At 40.6% G+C, this 27,385-nt stretch overlaps 1 protein-coding gene across 1 annotated transcript; it reads left to right on the forward strand.

Annotated features, from left to right (window-relative positions):
• Positions 1 to 27,385, forward strand: TMX3 (thioredoxin related transmembrane protein 3). Its single transcript, XM_035125637.3, has 16 exons — positions 1 to 83; positions 1,210 to 1,264; positions 4,053 to 4,092; positions 4,887 to 5,010; positions 5,382 to 5,427; positions 5,747 to 5,827; positions 7,216 to 7,315; positions 8,789 to 8,866; positions 11,514 to 11,580; positions 12,494 to 12,592; positions 13,317 to 13,374; positions 18,213 to 18,266; positions 20,376 to 20,432; positions 22,133 to 22,262; positions 22,673 to 22,741; positions 24,568 to 27,385. The coding sequence occupies exons 1-16, from the start codon at positions 32 to 34 to the stop codon at positions 24,832 to 24,834; spliced, it is 1,377 nt and encodes a 458-aa protein (XP_034981528.2). The 5' UTR covers positions 1 to 31; the 3' UTR covers positions 24,835 to 27,385.

Consider the following 27,385-nt stretch of genomic DNA (forward strand, 5'->3'; position numbering starts at 1 on the left):
GCTTCGCTTGGGTCCGCCAGCTCCCGTTAGTATGGCAGAAGGGAGGAGAAGAGAGCGGCGGAGCCCACTCCTGTGGGCGTCAGGTAGTCGCCACGGAGGAGGGAGTCGGTTTCTCCTTCGGGGAGTGGGGAGTGGGAAGTATATGGCGGGAGCGGGAAAGGGTCGGGAGCTGCTCTGGTGGCGGCCAGGGGGCGGGTGGGTGTGAATGGAAGGGGTGGCAAGGGGTTGCTTAAGGGCCGAGGCTTCCCCTGCCTGCCTGGGAAGGGAAATGGCTGCGAGGGTGGGCTTCTGCTGCGTGAAGGGGAAGGCGAGGCCCGTTCAGAGGCGCAAGTGTAGTGGGCGGGGCAGGTTTTTGGGGACCCCGTGGTGGCTTCGACTACTGGCCACCTGCTGCAGTTTTGGCAAATGTCTGGGCCTCTTCTTGACCTAGGGGGGAGTCTGAGGAAAAGACGCCCCACCCATTGGGACCCACAGAGGGGCAGGCGGCACATGGCACCTGCTGCCTACTTGGCCATAGAAGCAGGGGGGGGGGGTGACAATGGGCAGCTGCCACTCTCTCTAGCATCTTCCCCGATCTTTGTTTTTGTGGGAAGTACAGTAGTAAGGATGAATGAAGGTGAGGGCGAGAGGCAGTTGTTGCTCTGCCCACCTGTTTGTTTGTTTGTTTTTATCTTCCTCTCTCTGGGTGGGATGGCAGGGAGGATGGAGCCAGCAGGCCTGCCCATAAAGAGCAGGTGGGCTGGGAATGGCACCAGCTGATCCAGCAAGGCCTCCTCTTGCTTGCTGTCTTTTGTTCATTGGCCAGGGGGGTACATAGCTTTGAGGATTCTGGCTTTATTTCTTCACCATAAAGAGGAAGGGGAAGATGTGCAAGAGGGGGAAGTGTTGGCAGTACTGTGCCACCAAAAGGGGAGAGGAGGGTGAACAAGCAAGCAGAGTTCTTTTTGCCTATATATGCATCCCAAGAGACAGTGAGCAAGCAGGTAGAGCTTACCAGGGAGAGAGTGCAATGGCCAAGTGATCATCAAAATATCCTGAAGCATTAAATCAGGTGGAACGTGGTTTGGGGTCCATTAGATCTGGAGAGAAGTGAGACTTGGGTGGAAGCTACCGGTAATTGTAGGGGTGTTGTGGAGGTGGGCTACATAAGATATGAACAGACATTAGTATGCATATGTGAGACCAAGATATACTCTCTCTTTTTGGTAGTTGCTGCATTTATTTTGGTAGTTGATGCATCTTTCGTGGAAGACTTAGATGACTCGTAAGTATGCAGTGTTTTTATTGTAGATGATGGCTTTGGACATTATTTGAATCCATATATCACATGTAGATGTTTTCTGGTATTCATTGGCAGGTCACCTCATGCAGCATGCTCTTCTTACACATGAGTATGTTGCAGAGACCAAATGCATAAAAGTTAGTCACCTTGTCATTCACACATGGACCTTCTCTGTGGTAGGAAACACAAAAGAAAAATAAGAACCTATAATGCATTCAAAAAAGAAATGGGGTTTTAGTGGGGGTGGGCTACAGAGAGGAGCAGGGAGCCAAAGTCCCTTTGTGCAAGCAGAAATTCACTTGTTTAGTGTGGAATTCCATACATAATTTTTATCCACATTGCTGACATTTAAGAGGAGAAAACTAAACACAAATCAGATGCAAGCAGTGCTTCCTGGCACCTGACTGCCCTTGTGGATCCTGCCACCTGAGGCTGTTTCCTCACCTTGCCTCTAGAGTGGGTTAGTTAGCCCTGCATCCACTATTTAAAAAATCATTTTGCTAGCAGCTGTGAAGCATGTTGCAATCTCCAATGACACAGCAACAAACTGTCAGAAAAGTGCACTCAATGTGAATGTCAAATTGGATTGGTATTGCCCTTTCAGCAGTTTACCTCCACCAGCTGCTTGGAGCCAATAAAGCTCATCAGAAATATCTCATCTCTTAGACACTTAGTTAAGCTGCTGACCCACCCAACTTTGCAGAACAGTCTGGGCTCGCATACTGGCTTCATCAAAACTGTTTCTCTGTCTGGTTTTGAGTTACAGGCATCTAAATAGCCATGTTCCCTCTATTATTATTATTTATTAAATTTGTATACTGCCCTTCATCTGAAGATCACAGGGCAGTTCACAACATAAAAATAAAAAACGAGAACACCAAATACATAATCAAACAAAAACAAACCAATAGCCGCCATCCCCAACCCCCAAAGCACGTAAGCATATCAGATCAGGGCTTTGAAGTAGGGGAATGGGATTTATAGCTTTTCTTTTTTCCATTTTCCCTGTAAAAATTGCCACCCCAACTGCTGACCACATGTAGGACAAATATTTCATGTTATAGTATTTGTTGCTTGCAACTGCTTTTACAAGGGGGTGGTGGCGCTGTGGGTTAAACCACTGAGCCTAGGGCTTGCTGATGAGAAGGTCGGCAGTTCGAATCCCTGTGACAGGGTGAGCTCCCGTTGCTTGGTCCCTGCTCCTGCCAACCTAGCACTTCGAAAGCACGTCAAAATGCAAGTAGATAAATAGGAACCGCTGCAGCGGGAAGGTAAACCGCATTTCCATGTGCTGCTCTGGTTTGCCAGAAGCGGCTTTGTCATGCTGGCCACATGACCTGGAAGCTATACGCCGGCTCCCTCGGCCAATAATGCGAGATGAGCGCGCAACCCCAGAGTCGGTCACGACTGGACCTAATGGTCAGGGGTCCCTTTTTTAGTGTGGGCATGGGCACACAGGATACTAGTTTCCTTATCTCGCCTAGTTTGTAATTTAAATACAGAATCATAGAATATTAGAGTTGAAAGGGACCCCAAGGGTCATCTAGTCCAACCTCCTGCAATGCAGGAATCTCAGCTAAAGCATCCATGACAGATGGCCATCCAACCTCTCGTGGGAGTCTGTTCCACTCTTACTGTCAGAATGTTTTTCTGAATGTTTAGTTGGAATCTCCTTTCTTGCAACTTGAGCCATTGATCCTTCCCTCCAGATCAAGAGAAAGCAAGCATGCTCCCTCCTCAATGTGACAGCCCTTCATATATTTGAAGATGGCTATCATATCTCCTCTCAGTCTCCTCTTTTCCAGGCTAAACATACCGAGCTCCTTCAAGCACTCATAAAACTTACCTTCCAGACCCTTGATCATCTTGGTTGCCCTCCTCTGCACATGTTCCAGTTTGTCAACATCCTTCTTAAATTGTGGTGCCCAGAATTGGACACAGTATTCAAAGTGTCGTCTGACTAAGGCAGAATACAGTGGTACTACCCTTGATCTCGACACCATACTTCCGTTGATGCAACCTAGAATAGGGTTAGCTTTTTTTGCTGCTGCATCACATTGTATTTGTTTGCTCTTACAGTAATGAAGACCCAACTGAAATACATTTGACTGGTTAAAAAAAAACACCTCGTTCTTACAGTTGTAATTTTAAGCTTGATTTATATTGCATATATCTTGCAGATTGCATGCTGCACTTTTACATATTAAAACACTTTAGAAATGTAAGAAATGGACTGTAAAGTAACACAATAGACAAAGTATATATTGTGAGCTGTATATATATAGACTATGCCAACAAAATAGTGATGTAATGGTTGTTTACCATTATAGATATCAGATTACTAATCTGTAATATGTGTTGGCAAATAATTAGTTGACCTTAATCGCATGCTCAGAATTATCATATGCCTGGAACATGTTAACCCGTTTTAGCTTTTTAAGCCTCTTACAAATTATTTAAGACCTATTAATTTTGGTGGTGGTTGCTACTATTACTACTACTAATAAGCATATTTTCTTGTATTGCTTAAGTGCATAGGTATAAACATTTTTAGTGTGGTCGTCAATATTTATGATCTATTGCTAGTTTTCTTAGGTCCACACGATAATGGTTATTATCATGAAGGATGGGAATGGTTTATATTCTGTTAACAGCAAGGTATGAAAGAGCCTTCAGTAGTAAAAACAAATTCTTCTCTTGCTTTTGTATTATTTTAATAAAATGTAAAATACTTGTCAAGCATATTTAATCAGTTACGTTTCTTTCTTAGGTTTAAAGAGAACCGTAAAGATGACATTTGGCTTGTAGATGTGAGTATAACAGCAAAAAAGCAAAACAAACAAACCCCACACCACAAAACTATTCATAAACACATTTTATCTTTGTTTTAAAAAAAGCTTCTACATTCATGCTTATCTTAATCTCCACAGAAGAAAAAAATAAGTTATAAATACAATACAATGAATTATACTTATCAGGAGTGGATTCTCATAATACCTGAGGGTTTAATGTATGTACTCGTTGTTGTGTGGCCCTAATAAAAAAGATTCCATTGTTGAAAAATCTGGAGTGCAAATGTTAATTATGTTGATGGGCAGATAAACTCTTTGTAATGATATGATAATCCAAAAATTGCTTTGTTTCAAGTTGATCGCATGCAATTTTGCTTTGCATGTGTATTGTATCATATATAAAAAATAGTAGTGAACTATAGTAGTACACTACTGCACATTGAAGTATACCTGGACAGCACTGTTAATATGCAGCATTTTAAAGACACAGATACATGAAATTTTTGTTTGCTTTTATTTTTTCAATTAGTATAATTTTTTGTTGAGTTTTTTTTTTCTTTCGAATAAATGCCCTGTATCTGAATTGATATTCTATTATCCAAGCAGATACTGGAAGAATTCATTTTATTGTAGAAGTGTAATGATGAGGAAACTCAAAATGTACTGCTAAATAACAAATTTTGTGCACATTTCAGAAATGTGGTAGTTTTCAACTGTCCACATTGGTGGTTTCATATACAAGTACATGTTTAATAGTTTCTCCAAAGACTTCACTGGCTGTTTGTTTTTGTTTGTTTTTTGCATGTTCTCAGTTTTATGCACCATGGTGTGGCCATTGCAAGAAGTTGGAGCCAGTGTGGAATGAAGTCGGTAAAGAGATGGGAAGCACTGGTTCACCAGTCAAAGTTGGGAAGATGGATGCAACTTCTTATTCTAGTAAGCGCTCTAGTAAGGTCTTCTGATCTCTGTTAGAATTTATACTCTTTGAAAGTAACATGAAAGCCAGTAAGTTAACCAAACACATATAAGCAGTGTTGGTACAAAGCTCAGTAGGGAAATTGGCATGGCCTCTTGACCTCTATTCTTTCATGGAAGGATTCAGTGAGTACCGTGCCGTACATCACCTGACAGCCTGTTCCTATAGAAATAGGATTACCTATATATGCAACAGTTCGTATGTTATAAAAATGTCTGCTGCTGTTTGTTTGCCACTACAAGAAATGCCAGTAATACGTTTTGGAATATTTTAATTGTATTAATTAAAAGTGCCCTTTAAAATGCTCGGTTATACTACTGTTTGTTTGTAGGCATTGCCTCTGAATTTGGAGTTCGAGGCTATCCAACAATTAAACTGTAAGTAGAATTTTGTGTCTTGTATATTAAAACTTTAGTGTCTCCTGTGCAAAGTTTTCCATTCTGATGTACTGGACCATTATTTAAGTTTCTTCTTTGCTCCCCACTCCTGATTCACCTAAAAGCTAACTGATGTTGTGAGGAACATCATTGCTGCTTAGCTGCCCCTCCCACTGCAGTAAGGCTGTCGGAATACGTTGCTACTGTGTGTTCATAAAATGTGAGCCCTGGGTTGAACTTTTTCCAGTTAACTGTATGTGCTAAAAATATTGCAGCACTTGAAATATTCATCCAAGGTGTTGACTATTATTTTACGTAGGTTAAAGGGTGATTTGGCATACAACTATAGAGGACCCAGGACCAAAGATGATATTGTTGAGTTTGCAAACAGAGTAGCAGGGTGAGTATTTATAGCTTCAGTTTTGTATGGCATATGGAGTGGGGAGTATGTGGCAAGGGTAGAATGTGGGTGACTTAGCCCATGGTACACTATACAACCAAAGTGGCTTAACGTCATAACTGACAATTGATTACTGTATGCTGAGATAGCTCATAATTCTATTTCATATAAATATGAAATATAGAAAGGGTGATTATGTGAAAGTGACATCTTGACTTCTAAAATCCATCCAAGTAATATGTTTAATCTAGCATGCATACATGAGCCCTTGAATCTGTTGCAGGTATCATATCCCCCCCCCCCCCCGCGCAATGCCTCTCTAAACTGTCCTTTGGTTTTCTTTACAAAGCCTTTAGATTTCTTTCTTACGAACTGTTCACATAGCTCAGCCCATGAATATCCTGATCTTGACAGGCAGTATGATTACATGAAAAGATTTGTCACCCAAAGCCGCTTCTTTAATAAGTTATTAGTATATGTGCTTGTCATTCCAAGGTCAATTCCTTCTTATTCTGTCAGAAGGAGGGGGAGATCTTTGTTGTTGTTCGAGAAAATTTGTGCGATAGAAAAATTAAGCTGCAATTGTTGATAAACTGTGAGTTAATAACAGCACTTTTCCCAGACATCTTTTCTGTGCCTTAGTCTGTAGTAACCTATAGTTGTCAGAAGATGTTAAGATAAAATTTAGCCACCTTATTGTGATGTCTGCATGGAGCTTTAGCAGCTAGAAGTCTTAAAAACATAGCTATCATAGTAGGAAACACTGGGAGAAAATACATGTAACAACATGATGAAATTACCACTAGAGTTCTTAATTAAGCCTTTAAAATGTTTCTATATTGACTCCAGTAATGATGCAACTATAGAACACAGTTGCTGAACTGGAAAGCTAGGATAGGATGATGTAACATTTCCTAATAATTATTAGATGCTAGATGAAAAGAAATGCTAGCAGCATTTCCCTTCCCCCATTTTTAAAAATAAGTATTTTGCTTGGTCAAGGCAAATGTTTACTGATGATTTTCATGTGTTCTCCTCAGATTCTAAGCACTTAGATAATTTCTTAGTGTTGTCATCTGATACTTGAAAGTGAATCCTTTAAAAAAATGAAAATAAAGGTTTTTGGTGGATAATGCCAATACATGAGGTTAGCACATTGTAGTTGATTCCCTACCCCCCCCCCCCCGCTCCAATGTCCGCATATAGAAATATGTGTAAGTGTTGAAATATTTACAAGAGAAGACAAGCTGGTGTGATTCAGCACCCCTGTATTGAGTTCTCATTGGTCCTAGATTTAAAGGTGTTTAAAATTATCAGTACTCGGGGACAGCAATTGGAAGCTGCTTTTCTTGCTCCCATTTCTCTGTTTTCTTTATTTTATTCTTCAGGCCTATTATCCGACCCCTCCCTAGCCAGCAGATGTTTGAACATGTGCAAAAGAGGCATCGTGTATTTTTTCTTTACATTGGTGGAGAATCTCCATTGAAGGTTTGAAACTTCATTTAAATTTTTGTTTGCTGATTCCAAAAGAGTATTACGTTTTTAATACATGCTTCCTAAGATTGTTCAGGTAGCTGGCATCTCAACCCTAAGTAATTTTACCAAATTAAAAGGGTACTTAAAGTTGCAGCTTTGGACAATCAATCAATCAATCAATAAATTCAGTGCAGTGAGGTAGATATATTTAGATTCATAGAGTTGGATTTAATGATGCTATGATGAGAGAAATCAGTTTTATTCCCTTGAAGAAGAAGATTCGTAGAAATTGAGTTGTTAATCTCCTGGAAGTACAAAAATGGGCCTGTGGATTGTGCCTTAACATAATGAGGATCAGCTGGCTGTAGACAGACACATACCGTGTTTCTGCAAAAATAAGACACCGTCTTATATTCATTTTTCCTCAAAAAAACACACGGTGGCTTATTTTCAGGGGATGTCTTATTTTTTTTATTAGGTATGGTACAGTTTAACCTTACAAGGTTAAACTGCCTATCACTATGGCTCATAGGGGCCAAGTCCGGATCGTAAAGATCCGGGATCGGCAGCGCGCGCACGACCGGAAGTTGCGTGACGCAACTTCCGGTGGCGCTTCGCCCTTCTATGGGCACCAGAAAATGGCGGCGCCAGCGCCGGAAGTCGCTTCCGCGTATGACCGGAAACACGTAAAAGCGACTTCCGGCGCCGGCGCCACCATTTTCTGATGCCCATAGAAGGGCGAAGCGCCACCAAGTCGCGTCACGCAACTTCCGGTCATGCGCGGAAGCGACTTCCGGCGCCGCCATTTTCTGGTGCCCATAGAAGGGCAAAGCGGCACCAGAAAAATGGCTGCCGGGAAGAATCGAATTTAAGGGACAATGCCGGGATTTTCTGCCAAACGGGAGACCGCCAGGAAACGGTGAGAAAAAAGGGGTTTTCCCGGCGGATACGGGATACTTGGCAGCTATGCTATGGCTTATTTTCAGGGTATGGCTTATTTTCGGAGAAGTTGAGATGAAAAGTACTTAAGTCACAAGTACTTAAAAGTACTTAAGTCACAAGTACTTAAGGCCAGGGTCGGGAACTTGAAGCCTAAGGTCTTGATGTTGTTTTCAGATTTGATTTGTGGGGGCTGTGGGAAAACATGAGGGGAAAGGAAGGGGAAGCTAGAATAAATGGAGAGATGAGGAATTTAAAAATTTCCTCTGCAAGTGATCAGTAGCCATATGCTAAGAGTGATCTGTCCCTTCTCCGGCAGCCTCCTGGGAAGGAAGGATGGGTGAGAGAGAGGAAAGGCTGTTCATCCGTGACTTCAGGTCCCAACACCAGCATGCAGCTCTCAACCCAAAAAGGTTCCTTGCCCCTGCTTTGGTTAATGAGGAACCAACATTTAGCAGTGAAATAAGCAACATTGTATTTTTGTTTTGCTATGTTTATTATGAAGATTGAGAAACTGTTTTAAAATGTCTATTTGTATTTCCACAGGAAAAATACATAGAAGTTGCTTCCGAACTAATTGTTTATACCTACTTTTTTTCTGCCTCAGAAGAGATACTACCTGAGGTAAATTTATTCAAGAATGTATGTAAATAAACACTGTTAGATTACCATTAAAAATGTTTGAGGTGGTGGTGGTGGGGTGTTTTCATGTTTTGTTTTGTTTTGTTTTGGTATGCTTTACATGAACGCAAGTAAGAGTTATCATTTTAAGTCTTTCTCCATAATCGGAAATGAGCCATTTAGGTGTGACAATGCAACATGTCCAGTTATGGCTTTGTGAAGCAGCCATAGCTGATAAGGCAAGGCACTGTTAAATTTCAGCTCCATTGCCTGAATTCCACAATCAGCACCATCTAAAATTAAGAAGAGACTCTTATTGGGCACACAGTTTAGTTGCACATGTTCTGTTTAGGTCTGTCTTTTCTTGAGGTCTTTGAAAAGGGGGATGGGGCTGATTCCGGGTCTGATATTTCTTTGTGTGAAAGGTAGATATGGAGCTGTTGAGAGTATAATTTTGTCATGTTCTTGTTGCCACTTGGCAAGGGAAAATGGAAACAGGGCAACTTCAATCACTTAGTGGGAGACTATGGGTGATGAAAGTGATTTGTAGAGGATAGGATAGTAATGTTTGGAGGTTGCAATGGTAAGGCTGGAATTTAACATCATGCCTTGCCAGACAGAACAGTCTCCCTTCTCCTCCCCCTGCATGCTGTTCTGTGGGTTCTCCTGACACACCCCAGTGGATTTGTGGGATCGGGGGTGCAGGGGTGAAAGCCTCATTGCTCTAGTGAAAGCCTTTGCAGTGGCTTTCGCTAGCACACCTGGTTAGTGGAAACTGGTCCTAAGTCTTCTCAATAATATTTTGTATCATTCAAAATACACCAGTGTGGTGTAGTGGTTAAGAATGGTAGAATAGTAATCTGGGGAACCGGGTTCGCGTCTCCGCTCCTCTACATGCAGCTGCTGGGTGACCTTGGGATAGTCACACTTTTCTGAAGTCTCTCAGCCCCACTCACCTCACAAAGTGTTTGTTGTGGGGGAGGAAGGGAAAGGAGATTGTTAGCCACTTTTAGACTCCTTAGGGTAGTAATGATAAAGCGGGGTATCAAATCCAAACTACTACTCCTCCTCTTCTTCTTCTCTCTCTGTGTGTATATGTATATTTAGAGAGAGACCCAATGCTGTAGTGCACTTAAGATAGTTAGATCTCTCTTATCCTAGTTTGCATTCTGATGCAAAAAGAAGTTTAAAAGATGCACCCTATCATAGCTGCCAAGTTTTCCCTTTTCTCGCGAGGAAGCCTATTCAGCATAAGGGAAAATCCCTTTAAAAAAGGGATAACTTGGCAGCTATGCACCCTATACTAGTTATATTTGGGGTGCAAATGTAAATACTTTACCAGCCCAATTCAGTACTATACAAAGATTTTTTTAAAAACGACATTTCCCCATTGTGCTGTCATTGTTTTGGGTGGCAGATGTATTATAAGAGTTAGATCCTCTCTTGAAAATGACCACAGTGGTGGTGGTGAGGTTCAAGGTAAAGTTCAAAAGACAATTCCTTGCATTTTTATTCTTTGACAGCTTGATGCACAAAAAGCAATGAGGCTATTTTTAATGAACACAATTTATTGTCTCTGCTGGCTTGCAATTTATCCCACTTTGTGCTAATTTTCTTACTATCCTCAGGGTTTGAAACTGCAAAAAATAGGGACAATAGAATTTTAAATTATCTAGAGAATAAAAGTACTAAGGCCAAAATCCCTTTAAAAAACAGGTTCTCATTTTAAATAGGAAAAGTACACCATACTTTTACACTAGAATTTTTCTAGAAGTGTCAAGAACGCCTTACTTGAACATAGGCATTGCACATCTATGATACAGCAAACAAAAATATTAACATTTATTCACCAGCTAGTTTCGTTATGTAATACACAAACCTTTTAATTGTTACACATACTAAACTGGAAAATCAAAGCTAAATTTCTAATTTGTTGAATAACTTGAGCTATAAAAGTACATAAATAAAATTTCCTCATATCCCACCTCCTTTCTTAATAGAACATTTCTGCCCACAGTTTATTTTTGGGTATTGTCAGTTTTCTCCTTCAAAAATGGTGCCTAGCTTTTCTGTCATCCAACTGGGGAAAGAGATTGGGAAGAATATCTGCATCAGAAGTGCATTGTCAGTGTATTATGTTGTGATGCTCATTTTTAATTTTATGTATGACTTACATTTTATATTCCTGCCTTTCTGCATATAGCACCCAAGGCAACTAACAGCAATACAAATGAAAAATATAATGAGCCCAACTAACAGAATGAGAAAGCAAATAGAACCCGTAAACCAGTCAAAGAAACCAACAGATGTAACTTTTTAATCTACAGCTCATCTTAATATATTTTGATGTGACGTCAGCTTGACAAGCCAGTGCCAAATAAAAATTTAAATCTTCACCTGTTGAAAGAGAGACATTAAAGAGGGTGGTGATGTAGGCATCTCTAGGCAGGAGACACCATGGTGCTTTTTTTTTTACACCTTCATACTGTTTATTTTTATTCAGTGACTTTGTGTTTTATGAATATTTATAAGCCACTTCATGGTCTATAACTGAAAAGTAGAATCAATAAAAAACTGGGAAATTTGACTGTATCCTGGAAGTTTCTTTGTGCCCTTAAAGTGTTTGCTTTATCTTTTTGTTATCTTTCAGTATGTGTCACTCCCTGAGATGCCAGCTGTTATAGTTTTCAAAGATGGAACTTATTTTGTGTATGATGGTAAGTTATAGATCAAGAGTAAAATGTCAGTAACATGTATCAGATTCCTCCCCCCTGCATTTTAAGGATTCTCGCCCTAATATGTCTCAGTCTAGATGTTGTTACATACTTTTCAAAAATATCAAAATGTGTGCACAGTCTTTGATAATTTAGAGATGTAAAAGCAGTGCCATGCCGGCTCAGACTGTGACTGGCATCTGTGTCATGTGCTTCAAAGTAGGTTGTTCCTCTTATTTATTAATTATTAACAGGCACTCTGTAAGTTTCAGTTGTGCACATGGTGCTTTGGTAGGCCTAGTGTATATTCTAATTCCCCCCTTTCCCCCAGGTTTTCTTTTCCAGTTGACTTGGGATTCTGTAGCTTTGAGAATGTGCTGTCCTCGTACAGGTGTTCTGGGGTTCCTTCCCATTAATATTTTTACCTGAAATTGTTGCTGGTCTGGTAGTTCTACAAAATTTGAAGTTTCCCAAAGTCTACTGGCACTTCTTTCTTCTTCCTGGATCTTCCTACTTTGGTTATATATGGGTTTGGATCCAGACCTACTCTTCCATGAATGGAAGGGCTCCTTCCATTTATGGAAATGAGTCAGATCCAGTTGAGGCTGCATCTCTGCTTACTGAAACTCACAGTGACAGAAGAGGGATGGGTGGTTGTCACTTAGCTGCACCACCTGCTCTGAAGAGTACGTCAATACTTTGCAGCAGATTATAAAGGGAACTGCCATTGAGTGGGACAATTGGCTAAAATTGCCTTTCGCCTACAGAATAATCTATTTTTGAATTCCACTCTGAGCAATTTTTTTTATACTGGGAGTAGATCACAGTCTCTTGGGAGTTGGACATGCCTGTATGATAGTGTTAGAAGAAGGCATACGTATTTCATTTTTTCTTTCACTTTTTTTTCTTTTTAAAGAATATGAAGATGGTGATTTGTCATCCTGGATAAGCAAGGAGAGATTTCAGGGGTATCTTAATGTTGATGGATTTACTCTGTATGAACTTGGAGACACAGGTAAGACATCCTTCCTTCAGAACTTTATTGTACGTTACATTAATACTTTTGTATGTAATGTCAGCTGCAATTTTTAAAAGCTGCTTTATGATGTGCTATACCGGGGAAACATCAAAGGATTTAATGGATTGTGGATTTTCCACTGATGCACATCCCTTCTTCAGATCCTGCTTTATGATGCCAAACATTCACACTACTAATAATGCTAGTAATCAGCACTATTCAAAACTCCCTTCCTATGGAAAGCTAAATCTAGGCTTGAGCTCCTCTCCCAGATATGATATCTTTCCATGGGCAGCAAAATTCAGTCTTGCAATCCCCCACATATTTTGAAATGGGAGAGTTCTCCTGTAACAGTAACCTACTGAACATTGAAAGGTGATAGGCATTGTGTAGGACACACACAGAATAACTTCAGAAGAAAGTTTAATAGTAGTGATGGAGTTTCCAACTTAAATACTCTATTCTGCTCCATGTCTTCCATCAAGGTTTGTTGTAGCTTGTGTATCTAAGACCTTTCCATTTGAGAAAGTGCTTTGTGGTTGGGCATGAGTAGTGTTTTATTTTGAGTAGCATTTTCCATTTCTGGAGCATTTGGCAATGATATATATATAATGGTTACAAAATAGCTGTTCTGTGTCTTTGGGGATGGGAGGTTACTTAAAGAAGAAACATCTTTCTGTAGACATATCCTAAATTTAATTCTGTGTCTTTTCCTTTTTAGGAAAACTTGTGGCTATTGCAATTATTGATGATAAAAACACTTCTGTTGAACATATTAGGTATGTTGGTGTGTATACATGATAAAACATAACAAACCATTTAGAAAATGACACCTCTTGAACATCAGACTGCATGAACCCAGCTCTAATCCCTAACTTGTCTGTTGTTGGACTACGTTGTTTAAATACTAATATAAAAAGAAGCTGCACATCAAAAACAAGCCATAGGTTTATTCAGATATTATTAATAAAGGGAAAAGAGTATGGTCCTATGTACAGTTACTAGGAATTAAGTCCCGTTGAACTCACCATTTATGGGATCAGGTTTCCCTTTCCTTTTTTCGCCAATTATTTTTATTGATTTTCCAAATTATTACAAATTAAACCAAATTAATTTAATACATTCTCATTAAAAAAAACAGGTTAAAAAACTGGTTTCCTGGCACGTTACAGGATATGTCCAAGATGCGTCTCCACTGCTGCATCCATTGTCACTTAAGTCTCTAGCTGACATCATTTCACTTGCCATTGTTGTCCATTCATTCAGCTGCCCTTTTTATCCTTTTTATCAGATAGGATTGAGCTGTATGTCAGACATATGAAGCTACTGTATTGAAGGGCACAGACAAATACAGTCATACCTTGGTTGTCAAACGGAATCCGTTCCCGAAGTCCATTCGACTTCCGAAAACGTCTGAAAACCAAAGCACGGCTTCCGATTGGCTGCAGGAGCTTCCTGCACTCAATCGGGAGCTGCAGAAGCCATGTTGGACATTCGGCTCCCAAAGAACGTTTGCAAACTGGAACACTTCCAGGTTTGTGGTGTTTGGAAGCCAAAATGGGCGAGTACCAAGGCATTCAACAACCAAGGTACGACTGTATTCATATAATAATAATAATAATAATAATAATTTATTATTTATACCCCGCCCATCTGGCCGGGTTCCCCCAGCCACTCTGGGCGGCTTCCAAAAAAAACAGAAATTCTAAAATACAGAAATCCATCAAACATTAAAAGCTTCCCTAAACAGGGCTGCCTTGAGATGCCTTCTAAAGGTCTGGTAATTGTTCTCTTTGACCTCTAGTGGGAGGGCATTCCACAGGGTGGGTGCCACTACCGAGAAGGCCCTCTGCCTGGTTCCCTGTAACTTGGCTTCTCGTAATGAGGGAACCGCCAGAAGGCCCTCGGAGCTGGACCTCAGTGTCCGGGCAGAACGATGGGGGTGGAGACGCTCCTTCAGGTATACCGGACCGAGGCCGTTTAGGGCTTTAAAGGTCAACACCAACACTTTGAATTGTGCTCGGAAACGTACTGGGAGCCAATGTAGGTCTTTTAGGACCGGTGTTATGTGATCTCGGCGGCCGCTCCCAGTCACCAGTCTAGCTGCCGCATTCTGGATTAGTTGTAGTTTCCGGGTCACCTTCAAAGGTAGCCCCACGTAGAGCGCATTGCAGTAGTCCAAGCGAGAGATAACTAGAGCATGCACCACTCTGGAGAGACAATCAGTGGGCAGGTAGGGACTCAGCCTGCGTACCAGATGGAGCTGATAAACAGCTGCCCTGGACACGGAGTTGACCTGTGCCTCCATGGACAGCTGCGAGTCTAAAATGACTCCCAGGCTGCGCACCTGGTCTTTCAGGGGCACAGTTACCCCATTCAGGACCAGGGAGTCCTCCACACCCGCCCGCCTCCTGTCCCCCACAAACAGTACTTCTGTCTTGTCAGGATTCAATCTCAATCTGTTAGCCGCCATCCATCCTCCAACCGCCTCCAAGCACTCACACAGGACCTTCACCGCCTTCACTGGTTCTGATTTAAAAGAGAGGTAGAGCTGGGTATCATCAGCATACTGATGGACACCCAGCCCAAACCCCCTGATGATCTCTCCCAGTGGCTGCATATAGATGTTAAAAAGCATGGGGGAGAGGACAGAACCCTGAGGCACCCCACAAGTGAGCGCCCAGGGGTCTGAACACTCATCCCCCACCACCACTTTCTGAACACGGCCCAGGAGGAAGGAGCGGAACCACTGCATGACAGTGCCCCCAGCTCCCAAGCCCTCTAGACGGTCCAGAAGGATGTTATGGTCGATGGTGTCAAAATCCGCTGAGAGATCCAGCAGAACAAGGAAACAGCTCTTACCTTTGTCCCTAGCCCGCCGGAGATCATCGACCAGTGCGACCAAGGCAGTTTCAGTCCCATGATGAGGCCTGAATCCTGACTGAAAGGGATCCAAATGGTCCGCTTCTTCCAGGCGTGCCTGGAGTTGTTCCGCAACCACTCGCTCAATCACCTTGCCCAAGAATGGAAGATTTGAGACTGGGCGATAGTTGGCCATATTGGCCGGATCTAAAGATGGTTTTTTAAGAAGCGGTTTAATAACCGCCTCTTTCAGCGGGTCTGGGAAGGCTCCCTCATGGAGAGAAGCATTTACCAACCCGCGAAGCCCATCGCCCAGCCCTTCCTGGCTAGCTTTTATAAGCCAGGATGGGCAAGGATCAAGGAGACAGGTGGTTGGTTTCATTCGTCTAAGCAGCCTGTCCACATCCTCGGAGGTAACAGATTGAAATTGATCCCACAAAACTTGACTAGACAGGACTCTAGCACTCCCCCGCCCCGGCCCTGCTCCCACGGTGGAGTCTACCTCTTCCCGAATCTGAGCGACTTTATCTGCAAAAAACTTTGCAAAATCATTGCAGGAGATCATGTGGCCCGTACTGGGCCCGGATGGAGCAGGTGGTTCCGCTAAATTGCGAACCACCTGGAAGAGTCTCCTGCTGCTGTTTTCTGCAGATGCGATGGAGACGGTGAAGAAGGTCCTCTTCGCCGTCGCCATTGCCACTTGGTAGGCTCGAAGTTGAGCTCTAGCCCGTGTCCGGTCTGATTCAAAATGAGTTTTCCGCCACCGGCGCTCTAGCCGTCTCAACGACTGTTTCATTGCCCTCAGCGCCGGGGAAAACCACGGGGCTGTCCGGGCTCCATGCAATCTGAGAGGGCGCTTCGGAGCCAGACAGTCAATAGCGCTGGTTAACTCCGCATTCCAGCGGGCCACCAGGGAATCAGCTGAAAGGCCATCAACATGGGATAAAACATCCCCTACCACTCTTTGGAAGCCAATTGGATCCATTAAGTAGCGGGGGCGGACCATCCGAATCGGTCCCACCTCCCTGCAGAGGGGAAGGGTTGCGGAGAAGTCCAGTTGCACCAGAAAGTGATCTGACCATGGCACTTCTTTTGTTTCGCTTTTACTTAATGTCAGATCACCAACATCCATAGAGGTAAACACCAAGTCCAAGGCATGTCCGCGGCTATGAGTTGGGCCAGACTTATTCAGGGACAGCCCCATGGTGGCCATGCTTTCCACGAAGTCCCGAGCGGCTCCTTGTAAGGTCGTGTCGGCATGGATGTTAAAATCCCCTAAGACAACCAAGCTAGGTGTCTCCAGGAGCACATCCGACACGACCTGAAGCAGCTCGGGCAGGGAATCCTTGGTGCAGCGGGGAGGTCGGTACACCAAAAGGAATCCTGTACTGCCTCTATTGCCCAACTTCCAGAACATGCACTCAGAGAACTGGGTCTTCCCAATAGGACGCCTGGTGCAAACTAATGACTTCCTAAAAATCACTGCAACCCCCCCTCCCCGCCCAGATGGCCTGGGTTGCTGTGCATAAGAGAAACCTGGTGGGCAAGCAGCGCCAAGAACGGGCCCATCGGCTTCCTCCAACCAGGTCTCTGTCACACATGCCAGGTCAAATCCTCCATCCACAATCAGGTCGTGAATGGCGGTGGTCTTATTCATCATCGACCTGGCATTGCACAGCAGCACCTTCAGGTCATGTGGGTATCCCTTGCTGATTCCAATATCCGTCCGGTCAGGACCAGACCTGGAGGCAGGGATAGTCCTCAGACAACGACTAAGTCTGCCTCCTCGGTAATGACATGGTCTGGTCTTAGCGTAACTCCTCCTCCTACCCGTGACCACTGAGATCGGTTGTTCCAGTGCACACCCCCCTGTGGAATCTGCCCCAGCCATTTTGCTTGCTGGGACCCCCTCCCGGGCAGCCCTGACCCCTCCCCTTAAAAACAAAATAAAACCTCTGTAAAAAACAGCAAAGAACTCAACAAAAGAAGAACACAAAAAAAACAATAAAACCAAAAACAATAAAAATTACAAATACACTAAAATTTAACAGATTCCCACACCCAACTAAAAATCCCTCCCACCTACCACCCCAAACACAATAAAACAATAAAACCAAAAACAATAAAAATTACAAATACACTAAAATTTAACAGATTCCCACACCCAACTAAAAATCCCTCCCACCTACCACCCCAAACACAATAAAACAATAAAACCAAAAACAATAAAAATTACAAATACACTAAAATTTAACAGATTCCCACACCCAACTAAAAATCCCTCCCACCTACCACCCCAAAGAAGATAAAAACATTAAAAATTCTTTAAAAAGCATTTTAAAAAGGACTCTGTGCTGTTTCAAGTTCCCCTGGGCAGCACCAGCAGCAGAGCGGCGGCAGCAGTCCTTTATGAGGCCTTCCAGGCCCCGCCCTAGACCAGGTGGAAGGAGGCAGGGACAGGGCCTGTGGGCACTCACAGCAGGAGAGAGTCCTGGGCAGCACCAGCAGCAGAGCAGTAGTGGCACAAAACTGAGTAGAATCTGGATTTCTTGTAAATCGGGAGCCATGGAGCAGTCTAGATGTAATGGCCAAACCGTACCTTGGCCTTCATAAACAGGCTTTATGCTTAGGTACTCCCTTATCTCCATGGCCCAATGTGTTTCATTGCTGAATGTGTAGCAATGCTGTACAATACCATTGCTGAATAGATTCTGTTTCTATTTGTGGAAATACTGTGAAATGTTTCTTTTTACAGGTTGAAGTCTATTATGCAGGATGTTGCAAAAAATCATAGAGACCACTTTCATAGGTACATGCATATATTTAATCACTTGTTAATTGTTCCTAGTCGTGTGTTGAGTGTGTTGAATAAATACTGCAAATTCTAGTAGTTTTGACCATGACAGTTAACAACAAATCCATTCATAATAGCTAGGTAATCTTAAAACCATATACACAAATTGTCCAAATTTAGGAGAGAAGTGGAAGAAACTAAGCTTTAGGTGTTGCATACGTTTTGAAAATGTGTGTGTGCTGCATTTTCTTTAAAAAAAGACTTTTAAAATACCCTAACACATGTATGTCACACATTTGCTCTCTAGCACCTTCTGATGTCAAGATAGAATAGAAACTACGTTCTTCCTTGAAAAAGTATAGCTTCACAAATAACTGTAATGAGAAATAAGTAATACTGAGATGGAAAAGCTCTTTCATTTTATTAGCTCTGTAATATGTGTGCAGTTCGGTTTACCATATTGACATCAATTTAAACTGCAATTATTAGCCACTTGAAAATGCAAATATTAGCTCATGCAGAGCAAGATACTTTTGCATTTTTTAAGCTTTCAGATATATGAACAGACTGCCAGATCCTTAATGGATGTAGCTAGATGTTTATCCTGGCACTACTGTTCTGAGAATAGTTTCCTAGTCCAAAGGGACCAAGGTACAGGAGATAGCAAAGCTGTACAACAATGTTGCTACCCATGGGTTTTGTTCAACTAAGGGCAGTTCTTCTGGAGGTTGTAAATTACTTGTGCACAAATGATGAAGTGTGAGAGTGGTCTAGGCTAGGGGAATGCAGAAATGTGCAGAATTAATCTATTTTTTTGTACTCAATATTTGGATCTTAATTTTTATTTCTGTTCTTGTTAGTTGTGGGGAGGAGCAAGGGGTTATGGTAATAGGCACTGGAGTGCCCCTCTCACATTTCTGGCCACTACTTGTAGTATTGTTTGGCCTGTCCAGTTTCTTTGGATCCAATAATTTCGGTATTTTAGTATTTTGTTGGAAGCCGCCCAGAGTGGCTGGGGGAACCGGGCCAGGTGGGCGGGGTATAAATAATAAATTTATTATTATTATTATTATTATTATTATTATTATTATTATTATTATTATATTACAAGGCATAGATCCAACTGTTTAAACAAAATATGCACACAGTCCCATGCTTTTGCTTAGCTATGGGTTGCATCCAGTGCTCTGTTAGCAGAGTTCTGCTAGCACATCGAGACTTCCATTTCCTCTCTTCCGCCTGTGTATCCACAAAATCTGAACACATAGGAGAGGAAGAAGAAAGTGTGTTGTATGAACAGAGCTGCAGCATTGGATATGACCCTGTGTTATCAAATCCTCCTCCTCACAAATACAGTTGCTGAAATTTGCTGAAATTAGTCCATTTTTTATAATTTGAAGTAACTACCATAATAAATAAATAAATAAATAATAATAATAATAATAATAATTTATTAATAGTTTCCCCCAGCCACTCTGGGGGTGGCTTTCAACAGAGCATTAAAAACAGAATAAAACTTCAAACATTAAAAACTTCCCTAAACAGGGCTGCCTTCAAGTGTCTTCTAAAAGTGCAGAAAAGCATAAAATGTGATTAATTGGCGTGGCGAGCTCTATATTAAGAAGAGAGTATCGCTAGAACTCTGAAAAGGAATAAGCATGTTAGGAGTGATAACACAAAAGAACTTTTTTGTTGTGGGTTTCATGCTATCTTTTCACTAAGTCACACATCCCTTAAATCAGGATCCCTAATTCCCCCACTCCCCATGGGTTGGTGAGACTGCCTTAATAACAAAAGGCGATTTAACACCTGACAGAGTTCAGGGGAAGTAGCTGTTACGCTGATCAGCTGATCAGTGTGGTAGCAGTAACTTCCTGTGACACACTTTCACTGCCGGTCAGTTGATCGGCTCTGGAAGCGGCCATTCAAACGAGCTTGCTGTAACTGCTGATCAGCAGTTGCAGAAAATCTGTTTGGCAGAAGCAGTTTCGATTCAAACCACTGCCTCCAAATGAGGAACCTCCAAGTTTGCCTCCCTAATTCTCCAAATATAGATGGATACAACCTGCTGTCATTTTTTAAAAGTTAGGTTTAATTAACAATTTGTATTTTGACTCTTCACAGGAGCTTTCAGTTTGGCCATATGGATGGTAACGAATACATGAATAGTTTACTAATGGAGTAAGTATGTTTTTGAGATTTCATGCTAATAATATCATTTGTCTAATAAGGTTTATATTTTGAAACTCTGTTCTTATGTTTGCTTTAAGCAGGTTACAAATATCTGTAGAAAGAGAGCATATAAACTTGGTAGATGTGTGAAAGTTGATCACTACATGCATTGGTTTTGCACAGTAGGATGAGATACTCTGCCCAGTGATTGCCTTCACAATAATGGGTTCAGCATGTTCCCTCTATGGAATTGCTGTGAACCCTGGAAATTTATCATATGAATTGTCTGTGCCAAAGTTACACACTTGTCCTAATTTTATGATTTGTACTGTTTTGTGTGTTTGTGTTTAAAATAAATAAATAAAATAAAATTTGTGTTTAAAATAAATAGCACTTGGATATGGCCCTTCAATGTGCAATAAAACCATTTTACTTTTAAAGAGAACACTTTCATTACAGTATATATAAAACCTAGATACTTAAAGTTTGTATATTACTTTTTCCACTAGATGGCAGGATGGGATGGTAAATGGAGAGAGAAAAGGCACATAAATGGGAGCTGAACATGAAACACACACACACATACACACACTCACTCACATTCTGATTGAGGCTTATATATACTGAGAAATGATTACACACCATTAAGGAGAAAAACGTATTAGGAACTTATGACTTTGTTTTACATGCTTGATGGATTTTGAATTTCAGCTATTGTTGCTGAGCTTTTATGGCCTAGAAGAGGCGTATAAAGCTCTCAAATCTCTCTTTGAGAGGATTCAGAAGGGCAGCTCCGGGTTATGTTCCATTGTTTTGGCAGAGCAATAACCCTTCTTTTTCCTGAATAGACGCTCAAATTACACCAAAGCTTAAAGCTTGGAAGCTCACATCTGATACCTATGTTTCCCAGCAGAAATGAGGCCATTCCTGCAGATCAGGCATTGGTTGAAACAACTTTGCTGAAGGCTCCCCCCAAAAAGCTCAACACCTTTGGTCAATCCAATGGGTAGATCACTGCCAGTTTTTTATAGTGGGAATAGATCGCAGTCTCTTGGGAGTTGGATATGCCAGCTGTAATAATGAGAAGCCATGCCTAGCTCTCCTTGGCTTGGTCCACTTGATAAATTACAATATTATTCCAAATGTAGTCTGTAGATATAGTTGGCAAAAGACTTCCTGCTGGAGACTACAGCAAATGGTATTTTGGCAAAAGACTTGCTGCTGGAAACTACAGCAAATAGTACTTTTGGGCATGTTGTAGAAGTTAGTAGCTAGCTACAATGGCAGTCATGGGGAATCAGATTTCTGTCTATTAAGATTGCCTTCATTCTGCTCTAGATACCACGACTTGCTGGCTACTAGTGTAGTCTTGTCCAGATTCACTTGTTGTATCTGCTGTTCCCCCTCATAGTTGAGCCTTGGGAAAGTAGACTATGAAACCTTTGTCAGAAGCAAGATGGTTAAAGCTGAACCTTGTATGATTTTTCAATGTCCTAGGAATGTGGCAAATACTCCACTACCACCACCTCATTTGGTCTTCCTGCAAGAAATGAGTTGAATCACTTGTTCAGATACTATAGATAGGATAGTTGCAAAGTTACCAATAAGTTTTTTATAGTTCTTAGGTGCTCTATTAATAAACTAAATGCTGATAACTGATAGCTTTTTTCTTTTTTTAGTTCCTGACTTGTTTGATTTTACTGTTTCAGTGATCTGAAAATCCCCACTATAGTTGTATTGAACACATCCAATCAACAGTATTTCCTACCTCATAAACCTATTGAGAGTACTGAAGATATGGTTCAGTTCATTAATGAGATCCTGGAAGGCACTGCAGAAGTAAGCCTTTCACTATTATTCAAAATCTCTTTAACCAATTCTTGAACTGCTCAAAGACCTAACAGTTTGTTGGCTATCTTACTTAATTTCTGTTTTCTGATTTGAATGTGCAGTACCAATGTTCCTTGAAATACAAGAGTTGCTGGAAAGAACTAACATTAGAGACAGCCTGGGGACAGGTCCTTGCAAGGGACCCCGGGAATGTCACAAGAAAATAATTTCCCCCTTCAGTGGAAAAACATTATATATCAGACTACATGGTGAAGAAAGGTGGATGCAAGCTGAAATATAATTGACTAGTGCTGATGCATGCTAATGCATGCTCTGGTCCATGGGTTCACGAAGAGTCGGACACGACTAAACATTAACAACAACATCACCAATGCCTGTTTTTACCTTTGAAATTTTAGGCACACGGTGGAGATGGAATTCTTCAACGGATCAAGAGAATAATTTATGATGCCAAGTCTACTGTAGGAGTAAGTAATGTCCCATCTTTGTTAGATAATGTCTAAGCGTATATCAGATTTAAAATAGGGACAGTACTTGCCAAACATCCAGCATATTGAGGTCCACAGGTTACCCATCCCAACATCAATATCTAATTTGATCACATGATTTTGGGTGCTGGATTCTGTATTTTAAACCAGTTTGTTACAGTATATCTTCCTTTTGAAACGCACAGCTTGGCATCAGGAATCCGGACGTATGGCAACCCATATTGGCAGTGTTGCTTAAAAATAGCTCAAAAACTTCCTTTTTAACATTTATTTTTAGATTTCTGGCAAAACTTTAAAAAGCTAATCAACTTTAGCCGAAATAAAGCTCAATAACTTTTCTGTCCGGATTTTCACTTTTTGAAATATGCCAACCCTAGCTTAGACTGAGAGATGGATCACATAAATCCTTTGAAAATCAGCTTCCCTCTTTAAAGTGCTCTCCATGGAGTCAAGCAATAATCCTTATGTGGACTGCTGCTATGAGTTTCCAAGACAGTGATGCCTCGACTTATTAATTTAATCTGTTCCGAAGGCACCTTCGTAAGTCGAAAAACGCCATTGGAAACACGATTTCCCATAGGAATGCATTGGAAACGGAAAAATTCGTAAGTCGAAGCAACCCTATCTAAAAATTTGTAAGTCTAAAAATCCCTATCTAAAACCTTCTTTCGGATGTCGAGACATTCGTAAGCGTGCGGCCATTACACCCCATTTGTAAGTCAAAAAATTTGATTGTCGAGTCGTTCGTAAGTCGAGGTACCACTGTATTCCCAGCAGCTGCAGGAGTTGTAGAGATATACAATATGTACTACTGGTAATCCATGTGACAAGTACCACTAAAAGATGCAGAATTTATTCAAATATTTAGATGCTTCATGAACCCTCAAAACTTGCTTGTCAACTGGTTCAGCTACCTTCTCTCACGGTACTCACGGCACATCTGGAAACCTGAATGTCGTTGGCCTGCCAGAAACGCAAACAGCAAACAAAAGAGCAATAAGTTACATATAGGTCTGTGCACATATTTCCATAAACACATAAAGTCTGTCTTGGGGGTAAACCCTGCATAGATGTACACAAAACTTAGTTTGTGGAATTGCCCTAAAATAGAATAACAATTATAATGGCTTCAGGTAGTTAGCCGTGTTAGTCTGACAAAGTGTGCAAGCACACGAAAGCTTATACCCAGAACAATCTTAGTTGGTCGCTAAGGTGCTACTGGACAATTTTTTAATTATAATGGCATTAATTTGGTCTGAACTTAATGAATTGAAGATGTTTGTGGGGAAAGTACATCTGCTTAACACACTGTAAATATCAGAAACTTTTAAATCAAAGACAAGTTCTACTAAATGCGCATTCCTATCCACATCTGTGCAAAAGCTTAAGTCCCATTGAGTTCAATGAGACTTAGTTCCAGGTAAGTGTTTATAGCACTGTAGCTTTAGTAACATTTGCTACTTCTTATCCACTTGATATACTGAATGCCAACCTTCAAGATTTTGACAGCCACCAGCTTCATCGGTTCATAAACTCCCTTTAAAATAAAGTCTTTAGGTGAGCGATCTCCACGTGCCTGATGCTTCAAGGAACAGCTAAGTACATAATCCCCACTGTGTTTTTCTGCATTTTATTTCCCTCTGACTTGCTCTTTACAAACCCCCTTCCCCAAAACCATGTGTACATATACCTGCAGCTCAGGATAACACTCCATATATCTAATGGACCGTATTCCATGAAAGCTTATGCAGTGATATATTTGTTAGATGTTGAATTGTCATTAACAGCTAACTATTTCTCAACAGTCTGTTTTCAAGAGTTCCCCGCTTCTGGGCTGCTTTCTCTTTGGTCTACCACTGGGTGTCATCAGCATCATGTGTTATGGAATTTGTATGGCTGACTCTGATGGAAGATCAGATGAAGTTGAGGCATCTAAGAAGGACAGTGCAGGGCGGGAACTGACTGATGAAGGCACTGAGGAAGAACAAGAGGAAGAAAACAGTGAGAACCGTCTAGAATTTCCAGGTGGCGAGCAAGAACAGAAAACTATATTTGAAAAGAAAAAAGACTAAATTGCTTAATTAAAAAAATATGTAGAATTTCAAAATATAGACTTATTTATTGAATTCATCTATTTACCTGTGACCTTCAAAGATGATGAACTTTTTGTTTTACATGCATGTGTTCCAATTGCTTGGCCGTGAAGAAGAATGAATGGAAGTCTGGGTTTCAGAGTCCTTTACTATCTTTATCCTGCTGAAAAGAAATCAAAGTAAGGGATGTATATATGAGCTATTTTACAGTGATGCACACTGAAATTGGGTGAAGGATTTGCTTCTTTCTTTTCTAGCTACTGAGAACTGGTTTAAAATTATTTTAACTATGTGGCCAAAGTAAACAAAACATTTAAAAAGGACAGCAGGAATGTTCTCAGCCTAGAGTGAAATCTGCAAAGGGGGAAACATCCCTTTGGGACGTTACATAAATGCTTTTTAAAATAGTTAGTATTGCTTTGAAAATCAATACATACTTCATTCCATGTCTTTTTGGGTTGTTGTTTTTTTTAATAAAAAGATGTAAATTTTAGATAATCTGTTACAGAAGTCTCATGGCAGTGCTAAACACAGGTATTGCGGTCTCTCTTTAGTTGTTTTTTATGCAATTTTAATAATCTTCAAAGTAGTATTTGCTTACTGGGTCCATTTGCTATTGCATTATATTGGTCCAATATGGTGCATTATTAAAAATTCACTTCTGTATTTAACTTAAAAGGAAAAAAAACCTTGCTTTTAGATGATATTTCCCCAAATCTTGACAAAACTGAGGGTTTCATTTGCTTATGACGAAATTAGTGGAATATTTTTTCTGTGTGTGTGCTGCATGATTTATGACAAGTGTTTCTTCAATATGCCAAAATATTTTTAAAGGTGGGTTAAATCTTGCAACAGCTGTGACTTCTGCAGGTGAAAAACACATAAACAAATATTTTATTGGCTTGTTATCAGTGATACCTGCATTTGACATCTCAACTACATGTTGATTGGACAGAGCAATTTAATTATCCGAAGGACTGTTAACACTTATAGAAAAGGGGGGTATTTGTCAGTGCAATACATTTTCATTAACTGTTAAATCACATAAGTCATCTCTAATACTGTCCCTTGACATTGAAAGCAACTACGGTAAGCTCTCTCCAGAGTTAAGATCTCAAGGGATAAGCTATAAGATGGTGTTTGGAGTATTGATACCATGGTGATTACCATAGCAACCAAACCTATGCTGCTCATTTTCAGAACTATGGCTATGTCACATCCAGTTGGAAAACTGAAAAATAAAAGCTTCCCAGCTTGTGGGTCTTGGTAAAGCAGTTTAGTATAATATGTACATTCTCAAAAGAAATTTTAAGCTTGGATTAAAAAAAAAAGTTTTAAAGAATTAAGACTAGAAGATCGAATTTTTTGTCCTCCTGCAGATAGGGAAACCCTGTAGTACTTTAAAGCCAATCAACTTTCTAAGACATTCTAAGCAAACAAATTTGACTTGCATAGTTTTGTTATTTAGAAGGAAATTAAGCTGATAATAACACGGCTGTTTTGAAAATGCATGGGTTTTTAAAGTAGGGTTCTCCTTGATAAAAATGAATGTTGCTTTTGAAAATAGGAACAGATGAGAAATGTTAAAGTGTTGAGCACTTTCACTGACAGTTCTTTGCCCAAAGAATAAATTGCTGGTATTTAAATTATACTTAACAGAAATATTCTAGCTGTGACAGTTTGGTTTTATAAAGAAACTTTGTTCTGGCTATTGTTTAAATTTAAACCAGGTTGTGTTGGTTCTGAACAATGAATGTTACAAATGGTATTTTGTTTGAGTCAAGGATAACTCTTGTCATGTCATGCACAGTTGGTTTTTCACATAATTGAGGTTTTGTCCAATGCTGCAAAATTCCCCTATGCTTTAAGCATCAAAAGCATAAAATGAGCTGGATTTTTAGGACGGTTTTTAGACTGTACCAGAATAGCATTTCTACTTTGTTGGTGTTATATGTTGTTTACAGAAGTAGTGAATGTCAGCACAAGAAATCTGAATTCATCTACTATTTCACACAACTTCTTAATTTTGTGTTCTTATAGCTTTCTTTTAGATACAAATAACAGCTACATGCTATATAGTAGTTTTTCTAGTGCTGAATCTTGAGAGCATGCTTTCAACAACAACAAAATCCTAGCATTTATATCAATTTATAGGATGTTAAGCAGAGTGGTTTGGACAGGGGCAGTTAAAATAGGTACCGTATATGTTTGCTATCCAGCATATGGAATGTCCAACTCCCTGGCGTTTACTGAACTCAATTGTACTGCCATTTCATTTCAGCTTCATAACATTGCAGTTAAAGTAGATTTAACTGAGCATTCCCCCTTTTATGTTGGGCATGAATAACTTGTGGTATAAAACAAAATGACTATTATTATTTTTTTGATCATGTAAAGAGCTCCACACAGTCAGGTGTCTATTTTAACTTGAATGGAAGCGCTCCAATTTTATTTTACCTTGTTGAATTTATCAGCTGTAAATGTGTGGTTTGTTTGTGTTTTTTTTACAATAATAAAACATTTAAAAGTA

Source organism: Zootoca vivipara, chromosome 8 (genome assembly GCF_965207765.1).
Source record: "Zootoca vivipara chromosome 8, rZooViv2.hap1.1, whole genome shotgun sequence".
NCBI classification, from domain to species: Eukaryota; Metazoa; Chordata; class Lepidosauria; order Squamata; family Lacertidae; genus Zootoca; species Zootoca vivipara.